General features: G+C 43.8%; 2 protein-coding genes across 2 annotated transcripts in view; both read right to left on the reverse strand.

The window, feature by feature from the left end:
• Nucleotides 1–2,500: 2,500 nt before the first annotated feature.
• Nucleotides 2,501–15,582, reverse strand: part of LOC133381643 (zinc finger protein 420-like) — a 29,865-nt gene continuing 16,783 nt past the window's right edge. The window contains exon 9 of the mRNA XM_061620989.1: nt 2,501–4,028. Within this exon, the coding sequence (XP_061476973.1) occupies nt 3,142–4,028 (887 nt within the window). The 3' untranslated portion in view covers nt 2,501–3,141. The remainder of the gene's footprint in view (nt 4,029–15,582) is intronic.
• Nucleotides 5,080–15,574, reverse strand: LOC133381627 (zinc finger and SCAN domain-containing protein 31-like). Its single transcript, XM_061620976.1, has 4 exons — nt 15,359–15,574; nt 12,793–13,236; nt 12,513–12,594; nt 5,080–5,199 (listed from the first exon to the last, which is right to left on the reverse strand). The coding sequence occupies exons 2-4, from the start codon at nt 13,207–13,209 to the stop codon at nt 5,183–5,185; spliced, it is 516 nt and encodes a 171-aa protein (XP_061476960.1). The 5' UTR covers nt 13,210–13,236; nt 15,359–15,574; the 3' UTR covers nt 5,080–5,182.

Here is a 15,582-nt window from a genome sequence, read left to right on the forward strand (position 1 = left end):
CATGTGAATATGCTCAAACCATATCACACCAGGGATGCTAAAGTTTTACAGGTCACCTTGTTCCCTGAGGGTAGTGGTCCTGAACTTCCAGATTTGGTACAGGAAAGCAAAGCAAAAGGAGGGGTAGATCAATTGGAATGGTCGGAGGAGGTAGAGGAAGAAGTCAAGAAAGAGATTCTAAGAGTTTTAAAAAATTATGGGGATCTCTTCAGCAACAAACCTGGCCGAACCAGTATAGCCAGACATTCAATTGATACTGGAAATCATGCCCCAATCAGATCTGTTCCGTACCGTGTGAATGGGAAAGTTTTGAATGAAATTAGAAAGGAGGTTGAAGACATGTTGGAACTACGGGCGATCAGGGAATCCATTAGTCCCTGGGCCTCAAGTATTGTACTGGTTCCAAAAAAAGATGGAACCACGAGGTTTTGTATTGATTATCAATAAAATTACTGTCCCAGATGCGTATCCTATGGCTAGGGTGGATTCAATGTTAGGGCTATTGGGAGCAGCAACCATTATCTCTACCATAGATCTGTGTAAAGTACACCAGATGAGTTATATGAGTTTGTGACTTTACCCATGGGACTAAGGAACTCACCAAGTTCTTTTCAGAGACTAATCAACACTGTGTTGCGAGGCATGTCAGACTTTGCTGTGGCCTATATTGATGACGTGGCTATTTTCAGCAAGTCAGTGCCTGAGCATGTCCAACACCTGACAGCAGTACTAGAGGCATTTAAGATAGCAGGGCTAACTATAAAAGCCAAGAAATGCCAGTTTGGATTGAATGAAGTGATCTATTTAGGACATAAGGTGGGGAGTGGGAAAATAACCCCCTTATGGAGCAAAGTTGAGGCAATACAATCGTGGCCCATCCCCTTAACAAAAAAGCAAGTTAGGGCATTTTTAGGTGTGGCTGGTTTCTACCGTAAATTTATTAAAGATTTTGGGGAAATAGCAACCCCTTTGCATGAGCTAACAAGGAAAAAATGTGCTGAGTATGTGGTGTGGACGGATGAATGTCAAAAGGCTTTTGACCTTCTAAAGCAAGCCTTGTGCCAAGGGCCTGTATTGATAGCACCAGATTTTGGGCAACCATTCATTGTGGCTACGGATGTGTCGGACCTAGCACTGGGAGTCGTCTTGCTACAAGAGAGGGGAGGCACCAGACATCCAGTGGCGTATCTTAGTCGCAAGCTGACATAGAGGGAGAAGAATTATTCGTCGGTCCAAAAGGAGTGCCTAGCAGTCATGTGGGGACTGAGCAAGTTGCGCCCATACGTGTGGGGACGAAGATTTACAGCGACAATGGATCGAGCATTGCTATGGTTAGAGACCATGAGAAATAATAACACCATGCTGCAGAGGTGGTCCTGGGCAGTACAAGAATACCAGGTGGACTTTAAGTTTATAAAAGGCAAGGACAATGTATTAGCCAATGGACTTTCAAGACAGGTGGCCGGGACTGCAGTGACGTGACCCAGATGTGGGTGCGAAAAGACATTTTCCCCTAGAGACTTGTTTTTTATTATTAACGCGTTGTATGAATCCTAGAGTGGGAATAATACTTTGCTGTTATTTTAAGGGGGGAGAAATGTAATGTTCCTGCTTATATTGTAAAAATGGTAAGTGCTGTTTATATAGAAGACATATGGTAAGTGGAGTGAAAGAGGAGGGGGGAGTACATGAGCGGTAGAATGCTGGATGATTGGCTGAGCGTTTGAATGGCTGGGAGTATAAATGGAAGAATGACAGTTGAATCTGGGAGGGGGCGTTAGAGAGGTTGAGAGAGAGGTTGGAGGTATGGAGGTGTGGAGAGTGAGTCGGAGTTCTGAGGCAATTAGTAAGAAGTTAAGTACCTAACAGAAAATAGATGAAACCATACGCTTGTGAAACATTCCTTAAGTAATCTTGTTATTTCTGATATTAAATAAACACTTGTTTGGTTTACCAAAGGCCTGATCCTTGGCTGGGGGAATATACAGACCAGAAGGGAAGGCAAGGTAATTACCAAGGCTGAACAGAAACTGTATCTAATGGTGGCAGCGGTGAAGGGAGAAATTGTAACAAGTCACGTATCCAGAGCAATCCAGAGTTCTATGCTTTAAATATAAAGATACAAGGGGGTTGGGAACAGCATAGGCACACAGTCACAAAGTAACAAGCTATAGAGAGACTTAGGCAAAGTCTCTGGGAGTTTGGGTTACAGAAAGTGACTGGTGGTGCTGCCTAGCAGTGGGATCTAGGGAGATCTGTGCTAGAGCTGTAAAGGGTAAGAATAAACCCGATGTTCCTGTCTGCTGGTAGCCCCAAGTGAGAGCTTCACAGGTGGTGCTGGGGAAGGACGTCACATGGCTCACCACCTGGGTTGGACAGGCAGAGGAGATCCGTTAAAGTTCTCCCTGTGTGTTTGTGTGTAAACACAGAAAAGGAAATCAGTGGGCATGGTATGCCTCTAAGAAAGGAAACCAACAAACCCTGTTTCCTTTCATGAGCAATTTGCTTGAGGCTTTCTTTGTTTTTATTATAACATTTCTGGATCACTACAATATTACTCTCTGACTAATGTTCAAAATTAAAATACCAATACAACACACAATATCATCATTACGATAATAACAATATCTGCCCGAATATAATGTGTACGCCCAATTTTGAAAGGCTAAATTGAAGAAAAAACATTAATAGTTTTATTAAACATTTTCAGAAATCTTGCAGCCAATTTCGTTATCGCAAAAACCTGAAACTTGTGTCTTTTCTGGCAGATATCTTGTGTGGATTCAGCATACCAGGAACAGATTTAAGCTGATGCCTAGACAAGATGGGGATGACAATCACAGTCAGGAGCACCACAAGTTCATGACTGATACCTGAGATGTGGAGGCTGTTTGCATTGAAGTGCGTGAGTTGCTTGTCAACTTATGTTGCCAGACCACTCTCTATCCCCTCCCCAGAAGCGGATCTGAAGAAACTATTCAACTCACTGAGCAGTGACTTGTATTGTGGAGATCTGCGGAAGGAAATTTTGGTCATCAAGAGTGTCGAGTGTGTGCTCCACAGCTTTGAGGAACAAGGTCAACTTCACTGCACAGTTGCCAAATTACAAGACCATTGCTGGAATTCTCTCATGCATTTTAATTAAAGTCCCCTAAAATTGAATTCCATCTTAAACAACCATTCATATGGTTTCTCCCTGCTGTGAGTTCTTTGATGGGAAGTGAGATTGGAGCTCTGACTGAAGCTCTTTCCACATTCCGAACATTGATGTGGCTTCTCCCCACTGTGAGTTCTTTGATGGGAAGTGAGACTTTCATTCCGACTGAAGCACTTCCCACACTCCTGGCACTGATATGGTTTCTCCCCACGGTGAATACTTTGATGACTGTGGAAGTTTGTGCTTGTATTAAACCTCTTTCCACATTCCAAACATTGATATGGTTTCTCCCCACTGTGAATTCTTTGATGACGACGGAAATTTGTGCTTGCATTAAAACTCTTTCCACATTCCAAGCATTGATATGGTTTCTCCCCTGTATGAATTCTTTGATGTGAAGTAAGACTTTCTTTCCAGCTGAAGCTTTTTCCACATTCCAAACATTGATATGATTTCTTCTCACTGTGAATTCTTTGATGGGAACTGAGACCTCTCTTGGAATTAAAGCTGTTTCCACATTCCAAGCATTGATATGGTTCCTCCCCACTGTGAATTCTTTGATGGGAAGTAAGATTGGAGCTCCGAGTGAACCTCTTTCCACATTCCCAGCATTGATATGGTTTCTCCCCGCTGTGAACTCTTTGATGGGAAGTGAGATGGTGGCTTTGACTGAAGCATTTTCCACATTCAAAGCACTGATATGGTTTTTCCCCTGTATGAATTCTTTGATGGGAACTGAGATTGGAACTCTGACTGAAGCATTTTCCACATTGTGAGCACTGATATGGTTTATTCCCTCTGTGAATTCTTTCATGGGAAGCGAGAGTGGAGCTCTGAGTGAAGCTCTTTCCACATTCCAAGCACTGATATAGTTTCTTTATGCTGTGAATTATTTGATGGGAAGTGAGATGGGGGCTCTGACTGAGTCCCTTTATACATTCCAAATATTTACATGGTTTCTCCGCTGTCTTAGTTCTGCCACAGTCTCCCTTATTCTTCGTTTCCAGATTATCGGCTTCTGTAACGAAGACAGAAACTGATTAGAGCCTTAGGAGGAAATGAAGCCCCAAATCATTGAACAATGCCAAATAAACCTTGTCATGAAGGAATTTAAATGGGAGGCAAATCTTACTACAGCCTTTGCTGACGTCTATTAACTGACAGCTGATGCTGATGTCAGATGATTGACAGGCGAGTGGCCCTGTCTGCAGGGGTGGGTGAAAGAAGGATCCAGTCTGCCAGCTGAATCCAGTTCCTGCTCTTGAGCTAAAGGATCTTGGACGGAGCTGTTGGGCATGAGAATTTAGAAAGATACTGCCAGTCAGAGCAGACAATAATAGGCTAGATGGGGCTATGGCTATGGCAGGGCTGTTCCGTCAGACTTCTGGGATTCTTATGATGTCTCTGGTCTTTTAGTACCTTGCTCCATGTCAGTCTTAGAACTAGGGAAATGTAATGACAGGTGGTCAATAATTGTCTGCAAAAGCAGGTGAAGGCAAATAACAAGAGAGATTTATTGGGGGAAGGGGAGGAATGCGGGGGGCAACAATCAAACACAAGTTTGTGAGTAAAACCAATAAACTCAACCTAATTTGCTAATTACATGCTACTTGCTTAAAGAGAGTTTTGCATTTCAGCAACAAGTTATTGATTTCAGCAACAACCCTGAAACTGGCATTTCAAAAGGCCTGGGCCATTCAGACCAGTCTGACCACTGTTTAGAGAGGCATAACTGGAGGACGCATATTCAGAGGGAAAGCAGCTGATGGCTGTCTGTTGAAGGTTCACTGCAGCGGTGTTAGAATCCCAGATGCTCCAAGTGGCGCTGTGGAGCTACATAAAAATATTGGAGGTTCATAATAAGTCGACATAATGATTTTGAAAACAGATATTATGATCCCACAGGGAGCCTTACCAAGAGAGGCCATGATCCTACAGTTCTCCGCCATGACTTCGTTATGCAGAGTCCTCTGGTCAGGATCCAGCCGCGCCCACTCCTCATCCGTGAAATACACAGCCACGTCCTCAAAGGACACCGCACCCTAAAGAACAAGAAACCACATTTCCCCCTTACAGACAGCATAAAGGTTAGGTATTACACACTGATGTGTTGCTTTCTGCCTATTCATTGCTGTGTTGTTTTAATGGATTTATTTTGCTTCACATTTTGATTATGGAAATTTATTGGAATGTTAATTCCATTAAAACATTCAAATAAATTTCCATAATTAAACTTTTATTGTGTATTTTACACCTTAACGTGGTGAGGGGGTTTGAGAGTGTTGAAGAAGCTGAGAGCAATGCCGTCAGGAGTCTAGACCAAGAGGCTAGACTCCTAGCAGGAGCACCCATGGCGGAATGGTCAAAGCTGAAACACCAGTCTAAGATGCATCCAAACTTAAAGTCAATGGTAAACCTCCTTTGAATATCTCTTACCATGAAAACCCTATGAGCAGAGTATCCAAAATGCAACACGAGATAGTGCTGGAAGATGAGACCCCCAGGTCAGAAGGCACTCACCGAGCTACTGGGGAAGAACTAAGGACAAGTACGAGTAGCGCTGTGACTAATGACGCAGCTGGGTCAAAGCCAAAAAGGAAGCTCAGAGGCTGATGCGCACAGATGCGAAAGGAGAGTCCGGAGTTGTACAATGCACACAATAGGAACATGGAATGTGAGAAGCATGAACCAGGGAAAGTTAGAAATTGCCAAGCAAGAAATGGAGCGTATGAACATTACAATACTTGGCATGAGTGAATTAAAATGGACTGGAATGGGACATTTTCAACCAGGCAACTACAAAATATTTTATGCAGGAAATGAGAAATTAAGAAGAAACGGGGTTGCTTTAATAGTGAGAAGTGATGTAGCAAAAGCAATTAGGAGCTACAATGCAAGGTCTGAGTGAGTGATATCAATGAGATTAAACGGGAAACCTATTAACATAACCATCATCCAAGTCTACACTCCAATGTCAAACGCAGAAGGAGAGATTTTACACAGAAGTACAGGAGGAAATTGATCACACACCAAGACAAGATATGATGATAATCATGGGAAACTGGAATGCAAAAGCAGGAAACAGAGAAGAACAAGGAATTGTGGGGAAATGGAGCTTAGGAGACAGAAATGAGGCAGGAGAAACATTTATTGAATTCTGTGAACCAATGATTTGTTTCTTGCCAACACATTTTTTGAGCAACCAAAAAGACGACTGTACACATGGACATCACCAGATGGTCAATATAGGAATCAAATTGATTATATAACTGGAAACAGAAGATGGAGAAGTTCCATACTCTCTGCAAAATCAAGACCAGGAGCAGACTGCAGTACAGATCATGAACTGATCGTATTGAAAATCAGAGTAAAGCTAAAGAAGAAGAACAAAGCGCTCACAATGCCAAAATACAATTTAAATAACATCCCAGAAGAATATAAAGATCAAATAAAGAACAGGTTTGAGGCTTTAAACTTAGCTGACAGAGAACCAGAAGAATTATGGACTGAAGTCAGGGACATTATCAGGGAAGAATGCAAAAAGACAATACCTCTAGTTAAAAAGAAAGACCTCAATGGATGACTGAAGAAACTCTTAAAATGGTTAAAGAGAGAAGGAAAGCAAAAGCAAAAGGAGATAGAAACACAGTCAGAACCCTAAATGCAACTATACAATGACTAGTACATAGGGACAAAGAAAACTATTGCAATAGTTACTGTATAGAAATAGAAAAGAACAACAAAATGGGAAGAACAAGAGCCCTATTCCAAAAGATTAGAGAAATGAAAGGGAAATGTAAACCACAAGTAGGGAGGTTGAATAATCAACAGGGGAACACACTGACTGACCGAGATGAAATAAAAGGAAGATGGAAGCAATACACTGAAGAACTTTATAAAAGAGATGACAGGATGACAGATTTATTCACAGAGGAACCATATGATGAAGAACCAGAAATTTTAGAATGTGAGGTGAAAGCTGCTCTTAAAATTCTTGGAAGAAACAAATCACCAGGAATAGATGCATACCAATAGAGTTGCTACAAGCTACTGAGACTGAATCTGTCCAAATTTTGACAAAAATTTGTCAATATGGAGAACAATGGCCCACAGACTGGAAGCATTCAATATATATCCCACTTCCAAAGAAAGGGGATCCCAGAGAATGCAGTCATTACCGAACTATTGCCTTAATATCCCATGCAAGTAAAGTAATGCTCAAGATTCTACAACAAAGGCTCTTAACATATATGGAGCGAGAAATGCCAGATGTCCAAGCTGGATTTAGAAAGGGAAGAGGCACCAAAGATCATATCGCAAACATACATTGGATAATGGAACGCAGCAAGGAATTTCAGAAGAAAATCACCCTGTGTTTTATAGACTACAGCAAAGCATTTGACTGTGTAGATCATGAAAAACTATGGAATGCTTTAAAAGAAATGGGGGTGCCACAGCAACTGATTGTCCTGATGCGCAACCTATACTCTGGACAAGAGGCTACTGTAAGGACAGAATATGGAGAAACAGATTGGTTCCCCATCGGAACGGGTGTGAGACAGGGGTGTATTTTGTCACCCTATTTGTTTAATCTGTATGCAGAACATATCATACGGAAAGCGAGATTGGACCAAGATGAAGGAGGTGTGAAAATTGGAGGGAGAAACATCAATAATTTAAGATATGCAGACGATACCATACTCTTAGCAGAAACCCGTAATGATTTGAAACGAATGCTGATGAAAGTTAAAGAGGAAAGCACAAAAGCAGGACTACAGCTGAACGTCAAAAAGACTAAAATAATGACAACAGAAGATTTATGTAACTTTAAAGTTGACAATGAGGACATTGACTTGTCAAGGATTGTCAATGCCTCGGCACAGTCATTAACCAAAACAGAGACAATAGTCAAGAAATCAGAAGAAGGCTAGGACTGGGGAGGGCAGCTGAGAGAGAACTAGAAAAGGTCCTCAAATGCAAAGATGTCACACTAAACACCAAAGTCAGGATCATTCAGACCATAGATCTCTATGTATGGATGTGAAAGTTGGACAGTGAAAAAGGTGGATAAGAGAAAAATCAACTCATTTGAAATGTGGTGCTGGAGGAGAGCTTTGCGCATACCATGGACTGTGAAAAAGACAAATAATTGGGTGTTAGAACAAATTAAACCAGAACTGTCACTAGAAGCTAAAATGATGAAACGGAGGTTATCTTACTTTGGACACATCATGAGAAGACATGATTCACTAGAAAAGACAATAATGCTGGGAAAAACAGAAGGGAGTAGAAAAAGGGGAAGGCAAACAAGAGATGGATTGATTCCATAAAGGAAGCCACAGACCTGAACTTACAAGATCTGAACAGGGTGGTTCATGACAGATGCTCTTGGAGGTCGCTGATTCATAGGGTCGCCATAAGTCGTAATCGACTTGAAGGCACATAACAACAACAACATTTTAATGATGGGTGTTTCTTTATAGTATTTGTGAAATATTTGGTTTTTATACTGCTTAGGAGGCTATTCTAGTAATAAATGGTATATATAAATTAGTAAACAACGTTGCTGCTACTGATAAATAATTCTAGCTACATTCAAAGGGCTAGTTAAGGTCAGGTAGCTGGTCATTTGGATCAAAATCTTCTCTGAGTGGCCTTCGCGCTGTTTGCTGAGGGCAGATTTCAAAGAAGCACAGAGAAGGAGGGAGGTTTGTTTAGGCCCAGAGAGTTGAGCAGGGGACATGCCCCCAGCCTCTCTCCCCACATTGATCCTTCCCCCATACCTGATCCACTTCCATAGCAGCTGCTTCTCCTCCATCACAAACGAGAGACGGCTGAGGAGGTCTTCTTGGCCTCGTCTCATCACCTGTGAGACACAAAGGTGTTGGGAAGCCAGTAGAGCATGATTGTCTCAGAGGTTGAGCAATACACGTCTAACTACCCATAGACCTTTAAAAAAGTCTTATCTGCTCAGTACAGGTCAGGCGTTTACCCATTTTGTATTTTAGTTGGGTGACATCCCTTCTCGCCCCTTTGGGCTCTTGGCCACAAGTATTCCCCCCCCAAGATTATAAACTGACTGAGGGGGAAAACCCGACAGGAGCTGAGGAAGGTCCGGTTCAGAATAAACCTCCCCCCTGGGATAAAGACCAAAGAAATGATGAAATTTTAAAAGGGGTAGGCCTAGAAGTAGGCATTGTGAGAGCAGGGGCACAGGATATAAATTCAGAAGGGCAAAATTACCACAGGCCAAACCACAAGTGCCAAAGACACTTGAAGAGAGACACTGCTTACAAGTGCCTGTACGCTAATGCTAGGAGCCTCCGAACCAAGATGGGAGAACTGGAGTGCTTGGTCTTAGAGAAGAGCATTGATATAGTGAGCATAACGGAGACCTGGTGGAATGGAGAAAACCAGTGGAATACAGTTATCCCTGGATATAAACTATATCGGAAGGACAGGGAAGGACGTATTGGTGGCGGAGTCGCTCTATACGTGAAAGAAGCCATTGAATCCAGCAAGCTCGAAACCCCAAAAGAGGCGGACTCCTCCACAGAATCATTGTGGGTGGTGATACCGTGCCCCAGGAGGGATTTAATACTGGGAACGATCTATCGTCCCCCTGATCAAAATGCTCAGGGAGACCTTGAGATGAGATATGAAATTGAGGAAGCATCCAAACTAGGAAATGTGGTAGTAATGGAGGACTTCAACTACCCAGACATAGACTGGCCGCATATGTGTTCCAGTCATGACAAAGAAGCAAAATTTCTAGATATTCTAAATGACTATTCCCTAGACCAGTTGGTCATGGAACCGACCAGAGGGACGGCAACCCTGGACTTAATCCTCAGTGGGGACCGGGACCTGGTGCAAGATGTAAGTGTTGTTGCACCGATTGGGAGCAGTGACCATAGCGCTATTAAATTAAACATACATGTAAATGGCCAATTGCCAAGAAAATCCAACACGGTCACATTTGACTTCAAAAGAGGAAACTTCACAAAAATGAGGGGATTGGTAAAAAGAAAGCTGAGAAACAAAGTCCAGAGGGTCACATCATTCAAAAATGCTTGGAAGTTGTTTAAAAACACTATATTAGAAGCTCAACAGGAGTGCATACCGCAGATCAGAAAAGGTACCGTCAGGGCCAAGAAGATGCCAGCATGGTTAACGAGCAAAGTCAAGGAAGCTCTTAGAGGCAAAAAGTCTTCCTTCAGAAAATGGAAGTCTTGTCCAAATGAAGAAAATAAAAAGGAACACAAACTCTGGCAAAAGAAATGCAAGAAGACAATAAGGGATGCTAAAAAAGAATTTGAGGAGCACATTGCTAAGAACATAAAAACCAACAACAAAAAATTCTATAAATACATTCAAAGCAGGAGACCATCTAGGGAGGCGACTGGACCCTTGGATGATAAGGGAGTCAAAGGTGTACTAAAGAACGATAAGGAGATTGCAGAGAAGCTAAATGAATTCTTTGCATCTGTCTTCACAGTGGAAGATATAGGGCAGATCCCTGAACCTGAACTACCATTTGCAGGAAGGGATTCTGAGGATCTGAGACAAATAGTGGTAACGAGAGAGGAAGTTCTAGGCTTAATGGACAATATAAAAACTGACAAATCACCGGGCCCGGATGGCATCCACCCGAGAGTTCTCAAAGAATTCAAAGGTGAAATTGCTGATCTGCTAACTAAAATATGTAACGTGTCCCTCGGGTCCTCCTCCGTGCCTGAGGACTGGAAAGTGGCATACTCAAAAAGGGATCCAGGGGGGATCCCGGAAATTACAGGCCAGTTAGCTTAACTTCTGTCCCTGGAAAACTGGTAGAAAGTATTATTAAAGCTAGATTAACTAAGCACATAGAAGAACAAGCCTTGCTGAAGCAGAGCCAGCATGGCTTCTGCAAGGGAAAGTCCTGTCTCAGTAACCTATTAGAATTCTTTGAGAGTGTCAACAAGCATATAGATAGAGGTGATCCGGTGGACATAGTGTACTCAGACTTTCAAAAAGCTTTTGACAAGGTACCTCACCAAAGACTTCTGAGGAAGCTTAGCAGTCATGGAATAAGAGGAGAGGTCCTCTTGTGGATAAGGAATTGGTTAAGAAGCAAAAAGCAGAGAGTAGGAATAAACGGACAGTTCTCCCAATGGAGGCCTGTAGAAAGTGGAGTCCCTCAAGGATCGGTATTGGGACCTGTACTTTTCAACTTGTTCATTAATGACCTAGAATTAGGAGTGAGCAGTGAAGTGGCCAAGTTTTCTGACGACACTAAATTGTTCAGGGTTGTTAAAACAAAAAGAGATTGCGAAGAGCTCCAAAAAGACCTCTCCAAACTGAGTGAATGGGCAGAAAAATGGCAAATGCAATTCAATATAAACAAGTGTAAAACTATGCATATTGGAGCAAAAAATCTGAATTTCACATATACGCTCATGGGGTCTGAACTGGCGGTGACCGACCAGGAGAGAGACCTCGGGGTTGTAGTGGACAGCACGATGAAAATGTCGACCCAGTGTGCAGCAGCTGTGAAAAAGGCAAATTCCATGCTAGCGATAATTAGGAAAGGTATTGAAAATAAAACAGCCGATATCATAATGTCGTTGTATAAATCTATGGTGCGGCCGCATTTGGAATACTGTGTACAGTTCTGGTCGCCTCATCTCAAAAAGGATATTATAGAGTTGGAAAAGGTTCAGAAGAGGGCAACCACAATGATCAAGGGGATGGAGCGACTCCCTTACGAGGAAAGGTTGCAGCATTTGGGGCTTTTTAGTTTAGAGAAAAGGCGGGTCAGAGGAGACATGATGGAAGTGTATAAAATGATGCATGGCATGGAGAAAGTGGATAGAGAAAAGTTCTTCTCCCTCTCTCATAATACTAGAACTCATGGATATTCAAAGAAGCTGAATGTTGGAAGATTCAGGACAGACAAAAGGAAGTACTTCTTTACTCAGCGCACAGTTAAACTATGGAATTTGCTCCCACAAGATGCAGTAATGGCCACCAGCTTGGATGGCTTTAAAAGAAGATTAGACAAATTCATGGAGGACAGGGCTATCAATGGCTACTAGCCATGATGGCTGTGCTCTGCCACCCTAGTCAGAGGCAGCAGGCTTCTGAAAACCAGTTGCCGGAAGCCTCAGGAGGGGAGAGTGTTCTTGCACTCGGGTCCTGCTTGCAGGCTTCCCCCAGGCACCTGGTTGGCCACTGTGAGAACAGGATGCTGGACTAGATGGGCCACTGGCCTGATCCAGCAGGCTCTTCTTATGCTCTTATGAGATTATACAGATGTGATTATTTCAAAAGTGATAGCAGAGACCAAATTGAGATACATCACAGTAATCCTTACCCAGTGGCCTCTCTCTGGGATCTGATGGAGTCTCCTCTGCCTTGGGGAGATCAGTGCCCATTCCTGCAAACGGATCCTTTCCCTGAAACAGCAACAAGGATTGAAGGCATTGAAAGGGGAGGAAGATTACAACAGAAATGGCAGAGGCCAAAACCTCAGGGGTATCGGATATCCTTTCTTGGATGCTTTCCTAAAAAGGTTGGGCAATGGGAAGAGAATTTTGGGATACCCCCCCTCACACTCTTGGCCCCTTGGAACTATCCCAATGAAAGACACTCACCTGCTGCTCTGCCTGCTTGTCGTCCTCTGCCCAGCTCAGGAGGAAACCTTCGGCCAGGGCCACCGCCTGGGAAGTGGTCTCCGCTCCACATTCCCTCACCCAGCTCTCCATCTCCGGTGGAAGGACAGCCAAGAACTGCTCCAGAATCACCAGGTCCAGCATCTGAGCTTTCGTGTGCCTTTCTGGCTTCAGCCACTGACGGTAAAGGTGGTGGAGTCGGCTGCAAACCTCTCGGGGGCCCTTGGCCTCCTGGCAGCAGAAATGCCTGAACTGCTGGTGTGGCACATCTGAGCTGAGGGTGTGCTCCTTTCCCAGGACCTGCTGCATGGTTCTTTCCCAGAATCCTCCACTGCTCCCAGTCTTGATGGCATGGGAGCCTCTTCCTGCATCAGAGCCAGCGGAATATTGCTCGTCCATCTTGCTCCCAGGAAGCCTCCAAGACCTCTGAAGGAAGGAAATGAAAGCTTCAAGTCACACACTTACAAAGACTTGGCAGGGGGGTGGGGTTGTTGAAAGTTGCAGAGGGATTTTTTTATCAGGTTTTTAAATAGTCTAGCACATGCAAGCACGCACGCACAGACACAGACAAAGCCTGAAGAAAGGGATGTTTTGGGGAGCAGGGTCCCTATGTCTCCAGCATACTACGAGCTAATCAGCACAAAAGAGCAGTGTGTTAGCTACTGAGAAGAGTCTTCTCACATGCTTCCTTGTCCTTTCCTGCTGATTGGAGCCAGAGTTAAAAGAGGTGAGTCAGCTGCTTAGAGGTAGCCCACACTCTCCCCTTTCATGCTGACTGGCTCCTAGGGAGGTCTGTTGTTGTGGGAGAAGGCATTAACAAGGACCTCAATCTTAACCCAGCAGCAAAGAAAGGGGGAGGGAGCATGGCTGTGACTATCATGAAGGGATGCTGCTCTTCTGAACATGCCACTATGCTGCTGCTCAAGAGAGAGAGAAAAATAAAGCCACGAGTAAAACACACACAAACACAACAAATACACATTCACAGACATCAAGGCTCCACAGTACAACAAAACCCGCTCAACAGTCCTGCTGCTTAAGCGTAGCAGGCCGCACAAAGAGAATGGGATTCAGAACGCTCCAATCTGAAGGGATTCCAAATGACCAAAGCGGATCCTCCTTACCAAAAGCAATTGCTACCTTTCTCAGAGGTTGCCAAGGAGGGAGGAGCAAAGAGGAACAGTCCTCCACATGCCCAGAGAGACCTTAGCAACCAGCACAGCATCGGATGCTCTGGCACCAAATTTAGTAAAATGGTACAGAAAAGCATCCTGCCAGTCCCCATCCCAACTGCTAATGCCTACATGCATAAATAAAACCTGCTCCCACTTTCCAAGGTTCAATGACAAAACCGCTGACACAATTAACAGGATTGTATGTCTTTATTATCTGATTTATATCCCGCCCTTCCTCCCAGCAGGAGCCCAGGGCGGCATGTGTAGAATATGTTACAAAATAATGTTTATGTTATTAATTTAACTGTGTTAAATTGTTACTTGATTTTATACCTTTTTTTAAATAAATAATTTTAAACACAGCCGACTGCCTATATTTAAGTTCTGCACCGTTCTGCCGTCTACTCACAAGAAAGCCTGCATCCACTTACCAGGGAGTAAATTCCCATTACACACAAATAGACTTACTTCTGAGTAGAGACACCTACTATTGTAGTGCAAGTTAACAATACACTGAGTGTATAATTAGTGCTTGGATCTACGTCATTACAGTGGAAGACATGTCTAAACTTCTTTGCAAAGTGTTTGCATTTTACATTTGCCATGGTGGGGGTGGGAGGATTCCTTAACCTCCAGTCACGCTTACTGGGTAATATTTGCAGGGGGTTGGACTTAGATTAGACAAATTCATGGAGGACAGGGCTATCAATGGCTACTAGCCATGATGGCTGTGCTCTGCCACCCTAGTCAGAAGCAGCATGCTTCTGAAAACCAGTTGCCAGAAGCCTCAGGAGGGAAGTGTTCTTGCACTCGGGTCCTGCTTGTGGGCTTCCCCCAGGCACCTGGTTGGCCACTGTGAGAACAGGATGCTGGACTAGATGGGCCACTGGCCTGATGCAGCAGGCTCTTCTCATGTTCTTATGACTTGATGGCCTCGTGGGCCCCTTACAACTCGACCAGTCTGCGATTCTATGATAATCCGAGTGCAATGGAACAGGAGATCAACTCAGCCTTGCAGACCAACTTTAAATCCTCTGACCACCTTCCAATACATACCGAAAGGGCCTTCCTGCCTTAGCAAATCCACTCCCTGATTTGGATGTTATGGTTGGTTTTCTAAAAAATGCTTTCAAATATATTTTATTTTTAATGTATTTTAAAGTCTGCTTTAAAGTGTTTTTAGTGCTTTTGTTTGCCGCCCTGGGCTCCTGCTGGGAGGAGGGGCGGGATATAAATCATAAAATAAATAAATAATAAATAAGAATGGGGGAGTCCCAGATGGATCAGCTGCACAGCCCCCCTTATGCACCCTCCGCCGTGTCCCTGGGACTCCCCTTCCCCCAAATGCAACCGATTAGGGGTGGGAAACTCACCAGATCCCAGAAGTGCCGCCGATGCAGCCCTTGGCGGAGACAAAAGGCGCTCCCTCCTTCCTCCCTCAGCCCCGACAGGGTGGGAGACTTCGGAGGACCCCGCCCCCCATTTCCTGTCCTCTCTAGGAATCTGGCTCAGTTCACTTTAACCCTTGGAAAGCCAGGAGCGCCAAGAGTGCCTCTTTTCTCTCGCCAAAGCAGGAGCCCAGGAGGGAAACGTGCAT

This window comes from Rhineura floridana, chromosome 3 (assembly GCF_030035675.1).
Source record: "Rhineura floridana isolate rRhiFlo1 chromosome 3, rRhiFlo1.hap2, whole genome shotgun sequence".
NCBI lineage: Eukaryota > Metazoa > Chordata > Lepidosauria > Squamata > Rhineuridae > Rhineura > Rhineura floridana.

Bases quoted from the DNA above. Each gene is read 5' to 3' on its own strand.
- LOC133381627 (XM_061620976.1), bottom strand. From the start codon at position 13,209: ATGGACGAGCAATATTCCGCTGGCTCTGATGCAGGAAGAGGCTCCCAT. The intron at 12,595-12,792 runs GTGAGTGTCTTT...TTGCTGTTTCAG, and splicing joins ACAAGCAGGCAGAGCAGCAG to GGAAAGGATCCGTTTGCAGG.